This window comes from Peromyscus maniculatus, chromosome 10 (genome assembly GCF_049852395.1).
Source record: "Peromyscus maniculatus bairdii isolate BWxNUB_F1_BW_parent chromosome 10, HU_Pman_BW_mat_3.1, whole genome shotgun sequence".
NCBI lineage: Eukaryota > Metazoa > Chordata > Mammalia > Rodentia > Cricetidae > Peromyscus > Peromyscus maniculatus.
In genome coordinates, this window is record NC_134861.1 from 96,135,760 (window position 1) to 96,154,948 (window position 19,189).

The window sequence follows — 19,189 nt, forward strand, 5'->3', positions numbered from 1 at the left end:
ACTCTGGGAGCAGAAAGCAAAAGTTGAATTTGAACTCTGAACAGTTTGAGTTGCTTCTGAGGCACAGTAGAAGAAGCTCCAGTTGTGTGAGACCAGAGTTTCCCCAAAAAGATTGGGTTGAAGAAAGTGAACGTGGGAGTTTTTCAAATCCAGATCATATTTAAAATATTAATAAAATTTTATAAGGAAAAGACAAAAAAGGAATTCTGAACCTGATACTTGAGTAAGCCCAACATTTGGAAACACATTAAAGGATCAGGAAAAATCAAGAGTAAGAGGGAGAAGCAGCCCCGGCAGGGAGCCAGGTGTGGAGGAGAAAGGTCGCCTGTGAGAGGCCTTCACCTGAGCAGCCCCTGAGCTTGGCAATGCGAAGGCCCCAGTGCTGCGGGATGAGGGCCACCCAGGTGCAAAGTAGCTGGAGCCCGACAAAGTCGGGAAATCAGGAAAGAAAAGAGGAATTGGAAAGATGGCAGCTGAAGGGAAATGTGCAACGGGAGGAGTCTGTCCTTTGAGAAAGATTAGGTTAGAGTTGTCTACTAACGGGAAAGGCGCGATAAAGAGGGGAAAATAGTGCACATAGCAGAGGAGTTAGCCAGAGACAAATACTGTTTGGCAGCAGTGAGGGAAACTCAGAATACATGCAGGCAGCTTCGTGTTCCCTTGGAAACAACAGGGACAGTACCATAATCCAGGTGAGAAGACACTCCTCCCGGAGGGGCTGTTTCCTTGATGGGAAATGAGGTGGGGTTGTCAGCTAAATGACAGACTGAGGAAAAGCGGAGCCGTCGAAGAAAGTGAGTCAAGGGAACAGAATGGTTGAGCGTGAACTTAGGGTGTGTCAGTAAACCCTGCTTGAGTTTTCCGGAGTTCTCTACTCGCCTAGAGTCGGGCAGCAGAAAGCAGGAGGATGGCTGCGTTTGTGTGTGGCTCATGACCCTTGAATCCTCTCAGTTCTTTGATTTTTCAGCTTATGTATTCTGTCAGCTTCCAAGAATATGTCTATTTTGAAGTTCATACAATTTTAAATTTGCTAGTTTCAAGATGTGGTGTGTGTAAGAATGTTACTTACCCCTAAAGGACTGTGGTACAGCCATGCTCACAGCTAGAAGCTCGATTTTGTAATAATCTGCCTGGGTGTGGTATAGTATGTTTTCTAGTGTCCTGTAGATTCCGTACTTCAAGTATGGAAGTTGTCCATAATCGTTATGCTTAATTAGATCCATGTTTGCTGGAACATGAAATACAAACGGCATGATGTTTATATTGCTATTGTTGCATCAACTGATGTAAATTTACTGTCATATTTTTAGGGTAAATTTGTTATCAAGGAATTAAACATTATAGTTATTACTTCAAAGTGACAACTGGTAGGCTCAAATGAATTTGCAAGCAATTTCTTGTTACGAAGAAGGATCCAGTCATATTATACAGCATGTTTGTTTTCTTTTTTTTTTTTTTTTTTTTGGTTTTTCGAGACAGGGTTTCTCTGTGTAGCTTTGCGCCTTTCCTGGAGCTCACTTGGTAGCCCAGGCTGGCCTCGAACTCACAAAGATCCGCCTGGCTCTGCCTCCCGAGTGCTGGGATTAAAGGCGTGCGCCACCACCGCCCGGCTTGCATGTTTGTTTTCAAAGGGAAATCACAGAATAGACCAGAGAAAGTTGTCATGTTGTGGGGCTACTGAGGTGGCAGCTTCAGAATACTTCCTACATTTTTTCAGTACTGGACAAATACCGTTTTTGGGTGTTGAGTCTGTTGATTCATAGAATTAATCTATCTGAATGGACATTTTTGATATGTCTCCATAGAACTTTGAAAACCAACAGGATAGACACTTGGTTTATGACTCTGCAGAACTCTAAAGACAAAGCTGACGTGGGAGTTGCCGCTGGCAAATAGGGGTGCATTCCATTCAACAGGAAGAAAGTTTAGTCTCTGTAATAGTCATCATGAAAAATTGGACTTCTTCAACAATTTAGATGGAAATTATCTGGGTTTCAGATACAGTAAAGTTTTCTGAAAACATCTAGTTATAGTAAAATCTTGAACTTGATAATTCCATGTATTACAATTTTCTTCCTATTCAAAATAGAAACAATTCTATTTCTTCAGTTAAACATATTTATTTAAAAGATCAGAATATACCAGGATTTTTTTACCTTGGAAACACATTTTAAGTTACATTTCTAGAAGTTAAAAGAGTATATTATGCATTATATTATTCCCAATAATTTCATGGATAACTACTGTTCTATAAAATTAGATGTTATTAACAACTTTTGTCTTCATTTTAAAACAAAATAGTTTACTTTTTGTTGATAGAAACAATACTACTCAAGGGCATATGTTCAATATATTATTTATGTTGCTCTGTAAGGGACATTGTGGTGCAGGCATGGCTCAGCGGTAGAGTCTTGAGGGGAGAAGGGCCCAGGTTCAGTCCCCAGTAATGCCAAAGCAAAGCAAAAGAAAAAAAGACCCTGGACTCAAACTGTTGCGCTGTTTCCACTCTCACTCTCCCGTCGTCCCTTTGTCTCCGACCCTCCCTGGGATAACTTGGGGAACTGGCAGCATGTTCATTGTTAGCAGTGGGTTCATTCCAGCTGATTTTCTAAAGATTCTTATCATTCCAGGAAGAAGCTCCACTTCTGATGTACTAGACATGCACAAGGCTCCATTCTCTCATCAGACTTTTCTTAACAAAGGTCTTAGTAAATCTATGGGATTTCTGTCCATCAGAGACACACAGGATGAGGAAGGTTCCTTCAAGGACACCCCATCTGATAATAATTCCAGGCATGAAGATTATGAGACTGTCTCTTCCCCTTACCAGTTCAAAACTAGCAGTCCACAAAAAAAGGTTTTCCCTGGAATCGACGTGCTGTCTAAGAAGAAGGTCTGGGCTTCATCCATGGACTTACTTTGTACGGGTGACAGAGACTTTTCTGGAGAGACTGACAGGTACCAACACTGTGACCCTGAGGCAGTAACAGGACGGACTTCACCCACTCCTAGAAAAAAAGAGGCAAGGTACTCTGATGGAAGCATTGCCTTGGATGTCTTTGGCCCTCAGAAAGTGGAGCCAGTGTATCACACTCGAGAAGCGCCAACCTCCTCTGCAGTATCAAGTGCTTTGGACCGAATTCGAGAGAGACAAAAGAAACTTCAGGTTCTGAGAGAAGCCATGAATGTAGAAGGTTAGTAATTCTGTGTATGTCTGAGAGTCAAGTGAATTAAACTATCTAAGGTTGTGTTTTAAAATAAAGAAGGGTGATTAAACCATTCCACAAGTCTGATTTCCACTGCCGGGCCTTTCCATCTAGGTCACATTGACTTCTCTGTCAGTTTCTGTTCACTCTTCTATTGAAACCCCGATCAGCCTGTGCTCCAAAGCCCTCCCTACAGCATGCCCCAGGGACTCCACTTCTAGACTGATCCTCAAGGTCAGGCACCTTTCTGTGCTGGGGGCTGTCTCTGCAGGTCTCAGGGGGTGCTGGCTCTGGCTCGCAGTGCTCAGAAGCAGTGGGGCACTCAAGCTCAGGGAGGTGAGCTAGCGCGCTACCAGGTGGGCTCCAGACCACCAGCTTCGGAGTACAATGACAGGCATGGTTGGTTTGAAGTAAAGTTTGAGATCTGCTTTTCTAAAATCACAGCGTTTAGGTGTATAGATTGAAAGTTAGTCTAGATTTGAATTGTTATACCGTTTCATGTCTATGAGTTATCTTCCCTAGTCTGAGTTACGCCATCTATAAAATGGAGCTAGCAAAAATAGGCCAATTAGATCATGAGTGTGACGTAATTAAACAAGTCATTTATTACATTTTTAATTTGAAAAGCATAAAATCAACTTTGTAAGTTATATATAGCATGGTCTTGCTGTGTCGTGTTGGCTAGCCTCCAACTCCGAGATAAGCTTGACCTCTGTCTCACCAGCGCTGGCCTTGAAGATGTGCACCACCATACCCAGCGCGTGTTCTTATTATTCTGTATGAAAGCTGTCTCCAAAATCTCTGCGTCAGACACACAAAAAATCAGTATATTGAGTTAAATAAAGTTATGTTTGAAACATAAGGATGGTGGCTACTTGAGCATCATAAATGCATGCAAGAGAAAAATGGATTTTCAGTTAAACCCACACACATGAACACAGCTGCCCTGGAACTCATATGTAGACCACACTGGCCAAATCCCAAAGTATTTTAGGATGAAAGCTTTATAACTTCCCATTTCTTTGTCACAACTGTATTGTTATTGTCATAGCTATTCGAAAAGAACTTTATAATGCTTTCTATTTAGAATGAGGAGTAACGATTGAGGACATGCTATCTTTTGTTTGTGTAGAGGATGTTTGTTCATGTGTGTAGATGCATGTGCCTTTGTGTGTATATGGAGGCCAGAGATTAGCCTTCATGTGTGTACAGAAGATGCTTGTTCACGTGTGTGTAATTCCTGTGCTTTTGTGTGTGTGTGGAGCCAGAGATCAATCTTGAGTGTTGTTCCTCAGGAGCCATCCACCTTTTTTTTTTTTCAGAAAAGATTTTATTTTATTTATTTATTTGGTTGGTTGGTTGGTTTGGTTTTTCGAGACAGGGTTTCTCTGTGTAGCTTTGGTGCCTGTCCTGGATCTTGCTCTGTAGACCAGGGTGGCCTCAAACTCACAAAGATCCGCCTGGCTCTGCCTCCCGAGTGCTGGGATTAAAGGCGTGCACCACCACCGCCCGGCTTTTATTTTTATTTTTAACTGTGTATGTAGATGGGGAGTGTGATGTTGTCAATTTGAATACAGTATTCTCAGAGGCCAAACAAGGACATGAGATCTCCTAGAGTTGGGAGCCATTGCATGTGGTCTCAGAGCCTAACTTGGTCTCCTAGAAGTGTGTGCACTTAGTTGCCGAGCCACCTCTCTAGTGACCACCTTGTTTTCTGAGACAGGGCTTCTCACTGGACCCAAAACTCTGAGGAAACAGCAAGCCCCAGGGATCTGCGTATCCCTACCTCACCTCATTCCACCCCCACCCCCCATCGCCACAGTGCTAGGATCGTAAGCCTCGTTACCACGCCTGGCTTTTATGTGGGTGAGATCAACTCAGGTCCTCTTGTGTGCACAGCAAAGAACTACCCACGTCCCCACCCCAAGCCCATGACTGTCTTAAGTAGTTGTTTTAGTACGGCTTGTCCATAGGCTGCCTTCCTTCTGCTACAGGCCTGTTCTGTTGCTTAAGTTGAAGCATGTTCTGTCCTAGTAAAAGACATATTGCAGTGTTTTCTTCAATGCTGGAATTGCAAATTACTAAAGAATCTAGAATTATGGAAGAAATAATGGGTATTTAATTGATACTGTGAGTTTGTATATAATATGCGTCTTATAAAGCATTAGTGACTTTATGAGGTAATTTAGTATATTCTTTACATGTTTGTGAGTGCTCCATGTATGTCTGTGCACTGTGTATGTGGCTGGTGCTTGTGGAGGCCAGAAGAGGTCATCGGATCTCTTGGAACTGGAGTTTCAGATCGTTAGTGTAACCACGTGGGTGCAGGGACCCAGACCCAGGTCCTCGGCAAGAGCAGCAAACACTCTTACCTGCCAGGCCATCGCTCCAGCGCTGGTGCTACGTATTCTTTTTTTTTTTTTTTTTAATTTTATTTTATAATTTTTTTTTTTTTTTTTTTTTTTTGGTTTTTCGAGACAGGGTTTCTCTGTGTAGCTTTGCGCCTTTCCTGGAACTCGCTTTGGAGACCAGGCTGGCCTCGAACTCACAGAGATTCGCCTGCCTCTGCCTCCCGAGTGCTGGGATTAAAGGCGTGCGCCACCACCGCCCGGCTTTTATTTTATAATTTAATTTTACATATCAGCCATGGATTCCCTTGTTCTCCCCACTCCCTCCCACTCCCTCTCACCCCACTCCCATCTTTCCCCCAGGCTATCCCCCATTCCCATCTCCTCCATGGCAAAGACTCCCCTGGGGATTGAGTTCAACTTGGTAGATTCAGTCCAGGCAGTCCAGTCCCCTCCTCCCAGGCTGAGCAAAGTGTCCCTGCATAGGCCCCAGGTTCCACACAGCCAGCACATGCACTGAGCACAGGACCTGGTCCCACTGCCTGGGGACCTCCCAAACAGATCAAGCTAATCAATTGTCTCACCTATTCAGAGGGCCTGATCCAGTTGGGGGCTCCTCAGCTATTGGTTCATAGTTCATGTGTTTCCATTCGTTTGGCTATTTGTCCCTGTGCTTTACCCAAACTTGGTCTCAACAATTCTTGCTCATACAAACCCCCTTCTCTCTCACCAATTGGACTCCTGGAGCTCCACCTGGCTATGGATCTCTGCATCTGTTTCCCTCAGTCATTGGATGAGGTTTCTAGCACGACTATTAGGGTGTTTGGCCATCCCATCACCACAGTAGGTCAGTTCGGGCTGTCTCTTGGCCATTGCCAGCAGTCTATTGTGGAGGTATCTTTGTGGATTTCTGTGGACCTCTCTAGCACTTTGCTTCTTCCTATTCTCATGTGGTCTTCATTTATCATGGTCTCTTATTCCTTGTTCTCCCTCTCTGTTCTTGATCCAGCTGGGATCTCCCGCTCCCCTAAGCTCTCTTTCCCTCGACCCTTGCCCTTCATTACCCCCACTCACGTACAGGTTGTTCATGTAGATCTCATCCATTTCTCTGTCATTGGGTGATCCCTGTGTCTTTCTTGGGGTCTCCTCCACTGCTGGTGGGAATGCAAGCTTGTACAACCACTTTGGAAATCAATATGGTGCTTTCTTAGGAAATTGGGAATCAATCTCCCCCAAGATCCAGCTATATCAGTCTTGGGCATATACCAAAGGAATGCTCAATAATACCACAAGGGCACTTGCTCAGCTATGTTCTGTTGCTTAAGTTATTTGTAATAGCCAGAACCCGGAAACAACCTAGATGCCCTTCAACTGAAGAATGGATAAATAAAATGTGGTACATATACACAATGAGTGCTACTCAGCAGAGAAAAACAATGACATCATACGGTTTGCAGGCAAATGGATGGATCTAGAAAAATCATCCTGAGTGAGGTAACCCAGACTGAGAAAGACAAACATGGTAGGTACTCATTCATAGGAGGATACTAGATGTAAAACAAAGATAACTAGACTGCTACTCACAACTCCAGGGAGGCTACGTATTCTTTATATAAAATGCTTTTGAGTCTTTCTACGATGGGGAATAAAACTATAAGTTCATTCACTATGTTTTAGCTTTTAGAATTGTGATGGCAAAGAGTAGGCACTTCCTGTGGCTTACGAGAAAACTCCACATCTGAAGTCATGTCATTCCTCTTCAGTGTTACACAGCAGCATCTCACATGTGAATAGTAATTTAGTCTGAACTTACGACTCTGTGCTCATGAAGACACACATAAATAAATGTTTCCATTGTGGGAAAAGACAACTGTCAGTGGATCAAATAGATAAAACTGTCATTTAACCTATAAATAATGAAGATCCATATAATCGAGATGAATATTTCTAATAAAATGAGCAATATCTTTTCTTAATTTAAAATAAAACCATGGAGCTGGGCATTATGATTCACATTTTCAGTTCCAGCATTTAGGAGGCAGAGGACAGCAGACCTCTGTGAGTTTGCGGCCCGCCTGGTCTACCTAGTAAGACTATCAGGGATGATGATGGTGATGATAATGATATGATGATGACGATGATAATGAAGATGATGATTGATGATGATGGTGATGATATGATGATGATGATAGTAGTAGTAATAATAAAACCATGGAGCTGAAGAGATGGCTCAGTGTGGAAGAACATTTGCTCTGTGGACATAAGGACCAGATTTCCCAAGAAATGAAACACTGTAAGGAGCTAGGCATGGATTTGCATGCCTGTAATCATTGTTGGGGTGCAGAATCCTGCAGGTCCCAGGAGCATGCTGGCCAGCTATTGCAGCTGGAACAGCAAGTTTCCAGTGTTGTCAGAGACTCTTGCCTTAAAGAAATAAGGTTCCTGATGTCTTCCTCCACCTACACATGCACATACGCAGATGCACACATTTGCGCGCACACACGCATGCTCTGCACACACTATACACACAAAAGAAAAAGAAATTAAATATTGCCTGGAATTCTGATGCATTGGTTTCAAAAGATTGTTTGCCTTAATATTTTTAAGTTAATATTAGTATGGATTAGTAAAATTGAATTTATTATAGCTGAGCCTTGGTTTCAGAGCTAAGGAGATCAGATATTAATGGAATGAAAATCTTTAAATTGTACTATGATTGTCAGATTAATGTATTTTGTTTGAATAAGTAAGTTTTAACTGTGCTACCTGTAACAAAATACATTCAACATGTGATGTGTTTCTCTTCTGAGGTGGTGAGTGTGTTCATGCTTTAATAGAATGCAGGTACATCAATGTGAGTCCAAACAAATATTTTCTGTAAAGCTAATACATAATATTTTTATGTTTGTTCACCTAACTAGTTACGATAATACATCATTTCCAGATTTTGAAATTTTACATTTGTTAAAGGACACATACATAAAGGAAAAGCTTTAAAAATACAGTGTGCTTTGAACTGTTTAATAACTAGACATTTTCTGTTCCAAATCTTGCTTCTGTGAAGATTTCAAAAGCATTTGCTATCAATAAAAACCTACCTGTGTTTTTCCAGAAGGTGTTTTAAAACCCAATAGACAGAACCTGAAACTATAGATTTATTGTGCAAAAATACTTACATCATCTTCAATAAGCCTCCATTATTGTATTTAGAAGTAGCAATAACTTATGCTTGCTTTACTAGCACGCTATCTGTGGGGAAGTTTGGGGAGTGGAATTCCAATTCGTTTTTTAGTTTAGGGGCTGACTGGTTTTGAACATGTTGTCTCTGTACCTCAGGCAATTTACACAAGCAATGTGAACAGTACAGCAAAGGTTTTATCTAGTACACAAAGAAAGACAAGAATAGAAAATACATCTGTTTGTCTCAGTGACTTGTCATGAAAATAGAGGTCTTTATATATGATAAGCCAAGCAAAACAGTCTGCCTCACTAATGTACACACTATTTATATTTATGTATTTTTCCAAAGTATTCCTATTTTAAATACTCTGTACAGTCTCCTGATAGCTCCTAATGGACTCCAGTAATTTTAGGATTAGATGATGTCTTAGCGTACATCTTTATCCAAACATTGTCTTGGGCTTTAATGGCATATTCAGTATCTCAGAAGTGGTTGATGATTGAGTTTCAGTCAATTGGAGATGGTTATTTCCAGCATGGATTTTCACAGTTCCAGATAAAGATTTCCTATTGTTGCTTTACTTTTAAAAAATGTTCTGGGGCTGTGGATATAGCTCAGTGGTGTAGCACACCGACCTTAAGTTTGATCCCCAGCATCCCAAAAGGAATAACCATTTGTTACAGTATTTAAAACAACTGAAAAATGAAATTGTCACATTTCATTTCTTCTTTTGGGTGTACAAGGAGGATCATTGCACTGATAGTGAACACAGTAATCTTCAACTTCAGCGTTTCTGTGAAACAGACCCGTCCTCTTGAAAGACGCCTTTCCCTCTGTCACCTCCATGTCACCTCCACTGATGTTAGCCACCCAGCTAGCCACAGTCACCTCCATGTCACCTCAGCTAATGTTAGCCACCCAGCTAGCTCAGTGGAGACCAGACTTTAAAAGCCACGGAGTTTGCACTGGGAAGAACCTTGACTCTCAGCTCACTGCCCAAGGCTCAGAAGAGTGAGGTACATGATTCATTTTTCATGATCAGCCTGTGCTTTGAACTCTGTCATATGGCTCTTCCATTGGTCACCCAGATTACAGGAAGAGACCAGATAACATGGTTAATTACTGCCTGGGAACATTGAACTCACCACCTGACAAGCCCAATTTGTCCTTACCAAAGTTACCTACTTTTATTAATATAATGAGACAGGATAGCATTGGGAAAGAAAGGCCGACAAGGAGACTGCCGGCATTAAGACAGCACTCCACGGCAGCCTTTCTCTACTGCGATGGGTATTCCAGTGAGGTGCTACCACAGGAGGATCATTAGGGGCAGATCTTGCAGCTAGACATGAGGAAAAGACCATGAGAAACAGATTGAGAAAGGATCAAGAAAGGTCCCGTGGAAGCTTAAAAACTATAAATTACTACTGTATGTTAAGATGGTACTTAAGCTTTCAGACAGTTCTCTATAGAAGGCCGGGCAGGCTGGGCAGTGGTGGCGCACGCCTTTAATCCCAGCACTCGGGAGGCAGAGGTAGGCGGATTTTTGTGAATTCGAGGCTAGCCTGGTCTACAGAGTGAGATCCAGGAAAAGTGCAAAGCTACACAGAGAAACCCTGTCTTGAGAAAAAAAAAAAAAAAAAAAAAAAAAAAGAAGGCCGAGCAGAAGGCACAAGGGTTCTGTGCTGAGAACCAGTTTTACAATTCGATGCCACTTTCTTCTCTTTCCCCTTAATTTCACTTTTTACAAAGGAGAGCTGCAAAGATGGCTCAGTAGTTATGAGCCCTTGCTCCTCCAGAGGACCCAGGTTCAATTCCCACACACACGGCGACATACAAATGTGACTCCAGCTCCCGGGGATCTGACACCGTCTTTTAGACTTGGTGGAAAGGCACGCACGTGGTGCACAGATACATGTGCAGGTAAAACACCTACGCACATTGAAGACAAGTAAAGGAATTTTTAAAGCTTTATCTTCATTTTATGTTGGAGTGTTTTTCAGCAAGTATATATGTGTACCACATGTGTGCAGTGCCTTCTGAGGCCAGAAAAGGGCATCGGATCTCCTGCACCTGGGGTTACAGGTTGTGAGTTGCCATGTGGTGACTCTGCCAGAGCTCTGCTCTTCATGCCGAGCTGCCCCTCCGGCCCCCGGCTCACGCTTTCACTTTGCATAAGACTGCTCCTTGTTGGCTCTTTTTGCCGTCTTCCTTAGTGTCAGCGTTTCTCATGTCTACCTCTCTGCGCTGCGTCTGAGAGCCCGTGAAGTCTGCTTTTCACTGGGAGTCTCTAGCAAGTGGCTGTGTTGTCATTACCGCATACACGCTATGCTCCCTCGGAAGTCCATAACACATTCTTCCCCTGAGACACTGACGTGGAGGCAGCCCCGCGAGGGCGTGTGAGCAGTGTTCCACACCCGCCCGGAATCAACAGCGTGTCCTTCAGCAGTCGGAGTCACTCTGCGTTTTGCACAAAGTGTGAAGAACACCAAGTAATTTCTACAAAGATGACAGTTAAACATCATTTATTTAGTGATCTATGCTCTAAGTCTACTTTAGACTTACTCAAAATTAGATACTGCTGCTTCTTTCAGGTACTGTGACCTCTGGTCCTGGCCCAGTTTTGTTGTCCTAAACAGCCTTGTGGATAGGGCTGAAAGTCTGCTGGAATATATAGACACTTACGCATGTGATCTTATTCTTTATTTGGACATTATAACATTTCATTTGAGAGGGTTCAGTTTTCAGCTATATAGTTACTTAAGCAAAGGGGTGAATTCATATGCTCTAGTCCTCAGGAAGAGAGATACTGTTTGCCTAACAAGTTCTTGTTAAGATCAAAATGCTGTTATGAACTGTATCAGTTTTTGTGTCTCTACCTTATTTACAAGTAGAAAAAAGGAAGAAAAGTAAAAATTTGGCTAAATTGTTATTTTAAATCATTCCATGAGCTAATACAATAGTTTTAAGCTACTGTTGCACTGATACAGTTCCAGGGAAGTAAATACCAGTAAGCAGGAATGTTATATTAGTAGTAAATAACCCATGGATTCTAGATACCACTGAATTTATATCATGATAAATCCATGCGAGTCTATTTAATGGGTAATAGGGATCTATTAAGATATAAGTTGAGGAAATGCACTCAGGAATACAGAGTGGAGTAGACAGCTGAAGTCATCCTCTGATCTGACTGGAAGCCAATCCACCTGGCAGTTTGATCAGACCAGGAAGCAGGCAGCAGGGAGAAGGGGCTCATGACCCCTCTCCCTGGCCTTTTAGGGGTCACGTACAATGGCAGGAAGCACTGCCTCCTTAGGGCCCCATAACCCAAGGTCATGGGCGGAGCAAATACCACTACAACTTTATTATTATTGCCCTAAGTTTTGTATATTTGAAGTAATGCTGTTTTGGGTGGATCAACATATTGGTTAGAAAGAACTGAGGGTCTACAGGGTTTCCAGGAGCTGGCATCATGGAGTAGAACTGTTAAATGCAGGAGATAACTGTCTCTACACACTCCACCTTTGAGAGCCACGTGAAGCTAGTCTGCAATTGCTGTGTGCCTGCTGTAGCGGAGGGACAGTTTGTCTTACTGGCACAGCCCCGTTGGCCAGTGGCCACCATCGTAGTCAGTGCAGATTAGAGCTCCGCTCCATGAAGTTAGTCCAGTGCAAAGCTACTTCATTCCATGGAAGCCCGGCTTTAGAAGTATTTGGGACGAGGGAGCAACGAATAACTCTTCCGTCGAGATGAGAATACAGCTGACAACAGGCATTTCTCTTCTTATTTCATCAAATGGAAAAATTGTTTCCAAACAATAAGAAACGTTAAAAATGCAAACTTCCTTTTATCTGTATTCCAAAAACAAAATGTTAATTTTGGATCCACAAAAATAATACTCTTTTTGTTGCGAAAGGAAGGATCTAAATTAAATCTAGCCACTTAGAGACTTAGTTTGACTTTGACCTAACCTCCTGAGAAGGACAGACTGACAGGTAGCTGTTAAACATACGGAATACAGATGAGTCTTATGAGTAACGAGTTTCATCATGATATTTAAAACCCAGCAATATGTTCAGTCGGTTAGCTTCGTTCTGTTTTGTTGTTTTGAGACGGAGCCGGCCTCTAACTTGCCATCCAGTGTAGGTGTTCTCGGCTGAGAGCCAGCGGTTTTAATCTGCAAATGATTTCATTTCTTCCCAGTCCCTTCTGTCCCTGCAGTTCGTCAGTTACCCAAATGCTAACACACCTGTGGCGTTCCCCCGTCAGTAGCATTCAGTTGCTCAGAGGCTGGAGTTCTCGTCTCTCCAGGTTGTCTCTGATCGCTCTGTCTCATCCTTTAGGCTGGACTGTCATTCTGTCTCTCCGCACCTCTCCTGTCCTGTCTTTTCCTTTCTCCTTCCATACCTCCCTTCCACATCTCCGTGTAGATAGAGGGAAATAAATGTATGTATACTTACACATTTATATATAAATAAAAGCTGTATAAAGAATTTCCAGTGTATTTCTACATATGTTTGTAAAGACAATACAGGAAATTCCTATCCACCTATCTACCAACTAACCCATGAGGCTGTTTTACATCTCCATGCCTCCATTCCTGTGGCCATTTATCCTTAAGACTGTCAAATGTCTCAGGCATTCCCTGGATCAGGAATATTTCTCTGACCTCCCAGTTCAGTATGGTAACCTGTATTTGTTTATTGGAAATTACTTATTTTTTAAGGGTTTGTTTCTCCTCCTGTAAGCCTCAGAAATTTGTTCTGTGTAATTCCCAGCTGTGTCCTGGCATACATCATTGCCTGACACTTACTAGGTACTAAACACATGCTTGTTAACATAACCTGAGTACCACAGTAGTGCTGGTAAAGAACATTAGTGTGCCTGGTGGTGCTACTTTGGATATCGGATTTAGTAATAGTCTCTGGCCAATTACGGAAGTAGTGAGTATTCTCTTTGTGTCCCATCTAAGAATCAAAGCCTATACTCTGTCTTTGAATGTTATGGAAAGGCCAGTGAGGTAAGAACAGCAGAGAATCCTGGATGCTTGATGAATACCAGGAGTCAGCACATGAGGCATGGCCTAGCTATGGCTCCACATTGCTCTGGGCCCCAGGGGATCTGCCTCTGCGGAAGCCTCACACATTTGGAATGGTTTGGGTCACAGAGTTTCTCAACGTAACCCTCTTCACTCTCAGACTTGCCAAGTTTCTTCTCCCAGGTTAGATGTTGTATTCCTCAGGATCAGCGCTCGGGCTTGTAGACCGGACTCAGCTGGTCAGAGCCCAGTGTGATGCAGAATTGAGTGGGACCCAGAGATCGCATGCAAGTAAGGTCTCCAGAAGTTACTCTCTTCAATAGAAGCACAGAGAGGTTCATCCAAAACATAAATACCCAGCAAGACAACTTGTGTTTCTTTACTGTTTGAAGATTGGAGTATTTAATTTATTAGGGCCATTTTCTTAAAAAAAAAAAAAAATGAGGTCCTTGAAATGTTTAATAGTTATGAACTAGAAAGGCAATCACTGTTGTCATCTCCCTAACTGACCTCACTCTCTAAAACTGACACCTGTAATCGGAGTCATGTAGTAAAGGCAAAGAAATGCTAGGCTAAGCGTGGATTCTTGTCACTGGAGTTGACGGAGCGGCGCCTTCTGTACGTTAGTAGTCAAAGCTCGGCTGTGTGTCACTTGTAATGCTGCCTTTAGGGTATAGTTTGTGCTGACTTGAGTTAATTTAATGCAAAAATGATTGAAAGAAAGAGCTTTGTGTGAGCCCAGAATTGTACGCAAATCTTCTTGCTTGGAGCCTGATGCCTGAGCTTTTAAACCAGTGTTCATGAACACATGCCATGATTTCATGCATTTAAGTCACTAAGTGTGCGTTGCACTAGTAGACATTGTGATTCTTGGTTGTAAAGACCTTGTGAAAATCCTTGTAGCCTCCTGAGACGCTGCTCATTGATTGTCAGTGACATCAGTGCGATCTTAGAGCTGTGTCACTTCTGGTCACAGGGAGAAGCCGTGTGTAAAGTTGAAAAATGCTCGTACTGTGCTGAAGTTCTGTGAGAAACTCAGGACCCTCTTCTTTTTGAAAAAGTGCTATGTGCAATATTACAAAATTGAGCTAAACTTCCCAAAGTCATTCTTCTTTAATCCATGTTCGTTCCAGTCTTTCCTCCTGGACAGATAATTTTAGAAAAGGTGTTTGTGTGTGTGTATGGTGTGTGTGTGCGTGGGGTGGGGTGGTGGGGTGGTGAGTGTGGTGGATGTGTGTGTGGTGTGTGTATGGTATGTGTGGGTGTAGTGTGTACATGTGGGGTGTGTATGTTCTGTGTGTGTGTGTGATGTGTATGTGTATGTCACAAGCACAGTTTGGTGACTTAGGTGATGTGATCTCTCCAGCGCTTTTCATTCCTACTGTTCTTCACACTGGTGATTTCCAGAACTACTACTTCTGTGTCTGAAATCACACACTCCCAGCAAGTTTTAACAAAGGAAATCCTCAGAAGAATGAGACATAACCTAGAATAAGTGAACCCTTGTATACCTTTCTTCATTGTAAGTTTCATCTACGTGTTTATTAGGTGGTAAAAATACAAACTGGCAGATGAGATAGAGAGTATTTAACCTACCAAAGGTGAACATATTCTTCAGTCATGATGGTGAGAGCCCAGAGTTTCCTTACTACACCAGGAACATTGCGCTAAAGGTCGAAGCCACATGTGAATTTCATAGGATGTATACTTAAATATGTGTATTGTAGGTCCATTGCATATGATCACAATTTTTAGTATTCAGAAAACTTTGTAATATTCTGTAAATAGGTTTTTAGGAGGATGTTGTGGGATTTTGTTTTTAATAGGTTAGGTTTAGAGATACAGCTCAGTTGTTAAATGCTTATGTTACAACAGTGACAATTTTAGTTCAGTCCTTAGAGCCCGAAGAGAAGCAGGACATGACGGTGCGTGTGGTCCCAGTGCTGAGCACGTGGGACAGACACATCCTTAGGCTCAGTGCCACCCCACCTAGCCAGATCAGCAAGCTCCAAGCCAGCAGGGTAGATGACACCTCGGGGACAGCATCCATAGGCACTTATGCACATGAGCACACATAGACATGTGTACACATGCACACACACTGTAGTTTTCTCCAGTCCTGCCTGGTCACGGTCAGGACAAATCTCTCTCACCCGACAGTCCCGCAGCCACTCAGACCCAACCGACTAAACACAGAGACTTATATTGCTTACAGACTATATGGTCATGGCAGGCTTCTTGTTATCTACTTCTTCTATCTTAAATTAACCCATTTCTATAAATCTATATCTTGCCACATGGCTCGTGGCTTACCAGTATCTTACACGTTGGTACTCATGGCAGTGGCTGGCAGCGTCTCCTGACTCAGCCTTCCTGTTCCCAGAATTCTCTTCTCTGCTTGTCCTGCCTATACTTCCTGCCTGGCTACTGGCCAATCAGCATTTTATTTATACAGAGTGATATCCACAGCACACACACAAATACAAAATGGTCTGATACCAGTTAAAATTCTCTGGTACTGAGAAATGTGTAGATGACATTCATATTATTTATTTTTCTATATATTTGAACAATGCCATAATAATCAGACTTTTTTCTTAATTATACAATTAATGCTACAGTTCTGGGATCTGGATCAGAACCAAAGTGCTAGAACTGTACATTGAGATGTGGACAGAAATTGTTGCCAGTTGCGGTGATCGGGCATGCCTTTTAATTCCAGCACTTGGAAGGCAGAGGCAGGTGGACGTCTGTGAGTTTAAGGTCAGCCTAGTCTAAACAGCAAGTCCAGGGACATCCAGGGTTACATACATGTCTCAAAAATCCAAAAGTAAATATCAGTGACATCTGGATCTTGTAAGAGCAAGATGTTCAATGATGCTAGGACATGTCACAAAAAAGTAGGTCCTATATGCCCGCTACAGACCAAAGCTGAGGTAGAAAAACCTCTTCTTTCTAGTCAATGCCTACTGAAACCTCTAAGCATATAGATCATCATAGAGACCAAGTGGTCTGAAAGCACAGAGCATGGGCTTCTCCATACCAGTGTCAGATGGCCTTGTCATAGGACATGAAGTTTTACATTTCTGAAATGGCTGATGTTATTATTTAATTTAGAAATGGGTGGGGTAGTGATGGCCCTTGCCTTTAATCCTAGCACTCAAGAGGCAGAGGCAGGTGGATCTCTGAGTTTAAGGCTGCCTGTTCTACAGAGTGAGATCCAGGATAGTCAGAGTTATCAGAGAAACTCTTGTCTCAGAGAGAGGGGCGGAAGAGCTCATGCTTACAAAAATTAAAGCTTTTTATTTTTGTAAGCATGACTATCTGGTAAATTGTGGCTTAGAACTGATTATCTGATTATATCTGATTATAAACCTTTTTTTTTTTTTTTAAGTATGGCTGAGTAGAACATACTGTGTTGGACTTTTAATCTAATTATATCTTCTATCTGCCATGTTATTACATGAAAAGAAGGTGGCTAACAATACTTTAATGACACACCAGATAGAAAAAGCTCACAAAATAAATCTCTTCCATTTCAATTAATATAGCTGTTCCTACCCTTTCCCCACTGTAAAAGAGGGAAAACATCTTCCCACCCTTAGTAGACAAAGCTAGTCATCTAGTGTGTTTGTAGAGAGCTAGTCCTCCAGCCATAGTCATAACATGGTGGTGCCCCCCACCCCCCACCTAGGCGTAGCCCTGAGAATGGCTTCTAGAGACAGTGGACTTATCAAGGGAGGGCACATTCTCAAAAAGCTTTTAGAGAGCTTGAACAGAGTTGCTTTTGTCTTCTGGAAGGAGCCCGGGCTGCAGAGAAAAGACAAAGCCCAGAGTATAAACTAAAGGAAACATAGACACAAAACAAGACCCGGCAAATGGGATTCAGTTGCAGACATAGTTCAGAAACAGTAAATCCATGTAGTGCTTTATATGGCGTGAGAAGATGGAGTTCCAAGGCACAGCATCCAAGCGCAGGAAATCTCTCTAGTTGGTTTATTGAACAGGTTCACTGCTCCTTCCGGCTTTGCTTTGTAAAACAGCAGAACCATGTCGTCTGTAAATCAGGGTCCTCCCCAGACCTTGCTAGTTTGGCTGTCCTGAAACTTGCAGATCTGGATTTGTGATTTGGTACCAGTTCCCTGGAAAATTCCACATGGTATTATCGGGAGAAGTTGGTAACAAGAACACAGAAGTACTTTGGTGCCTTCAAATGAAACAGTTCTTCCTACATAATTGTTTAATGTGTGCATAATTTATTATAGAAAATATAAAGTGGTATTAGCTAGCACTATTATTTTCAATGAAACTACTGGTCCACCCCCCCATGGTCCTTTCAAATCACATTCATATTTACCCAGTGGATTTTAAGCCTATTTTACTATGAGATTTCTCTGTAGTAGAATACAGTTGTTCACAGAGGACTAGGAAATACTTCTCAATTCTGAAACTTTTCCATTGATCAGAGTATTACTTACTACTGGTGTTGACTATACACAAAGCTGGGCTATAGTATGCCTTGTTCTTCAGATAAACATCATCCTAGAAACTTCCTTTCCATGAATTCATGACCAGGCATCAGCTTTTCTCTCATTTATTTCAAGTTACTTTCTCAGTAAGACTCCTGCTCTGCCTGGGTTCTCCCATCACATTGTACCTGGTCCCACAAACCTGGCGCTTGTACTGCCATTTAATCACTTCATTGTTCATTAACTTCAGTTTCTTTTAAAAATCTTTGTTAAAAAAAAGCACCTAGCACAAATAATTCATTCTCTGATGTTCCTAAGCTAAAATTCGCAGACTGCTTGAGGGGAAAATATATTCTTCACTTCTTTTAGTGACCTGCAGTCAGGCATCTCCATCTCTCTTCATTTTAGGGTATTTCCCATGGGCTGCTCTCTCTAAAATCAACAAAATCCACAAAACAATTCGGATAAGTTGCACTGAAATTCATGCATCCTTGGCCCTAGGGCCACATGAAGGATTCCCTGTGGGTTTCACTGACCCTCGTCACAGTCTCACAGGATGATGTCTCTCCTGGTGTCAGGAGTCTAGCCATGATGCTCCCAGCACTGGACTCACTCTTTATTACCAAGTGACCTTCTGACGTTGGTGTCTTGAGATTTCAAACCTCGTTATTTGTTCCCTTTCACCTTTTCCCTGGCCGGCCGTTCCTCCTCTTTGTGAAGCCCCCTTGTGTTTTCTTCCCTCTCCCGTTTCATTCAGCACATTTTCCATCAGTTTTTCCGACTGTCATCTGCAACTTCAAACACAGGCTTTTTGTCAACCACCTGAAAACATGGAAAGTCCCTTGACTGGGCCTAAAAGCTCTCTCCTCCAAGCCGCCAAACTTACGGAAACAGTAACGCACGCACACTCTCTCAGTTCTTACCATCTGTCCTCCTTTGACCTT

General features: G+C 42.4%; 1 protein-coding gene across 7 annotated transcripts in view; it reads left to right on the forward strand.

Annotated features, from left to right (window-relative positions):
* The window catches only part of Ptpn13 (protein tyrosine phosphatase non-receptor type 13), a 175,653-nt gene that overhangs the window by 71,683 nt on the left and 84,781 nt on the right, over positions 1-19,189 (forward strand). For 5 of the 7 annotated variants that reach the window (XM_076546808.1, XM_076546807.1, XM_076546810.1 and 2 more), the window contains exon 7: positions 2,631-3,194. The exons of the other annotated variants lie outside the window; for them this stretch is intronic. In XM_076546808.1, coding sequence (XP_076402923.1) covers positions 2,631-3,194 — 564 coding nt within the window. The remainder of the gene's footprint in view (positions 1-2,630; positions 3,195-19,189) is intronic. 7 annotated transcript variants of the gene reach the window in all.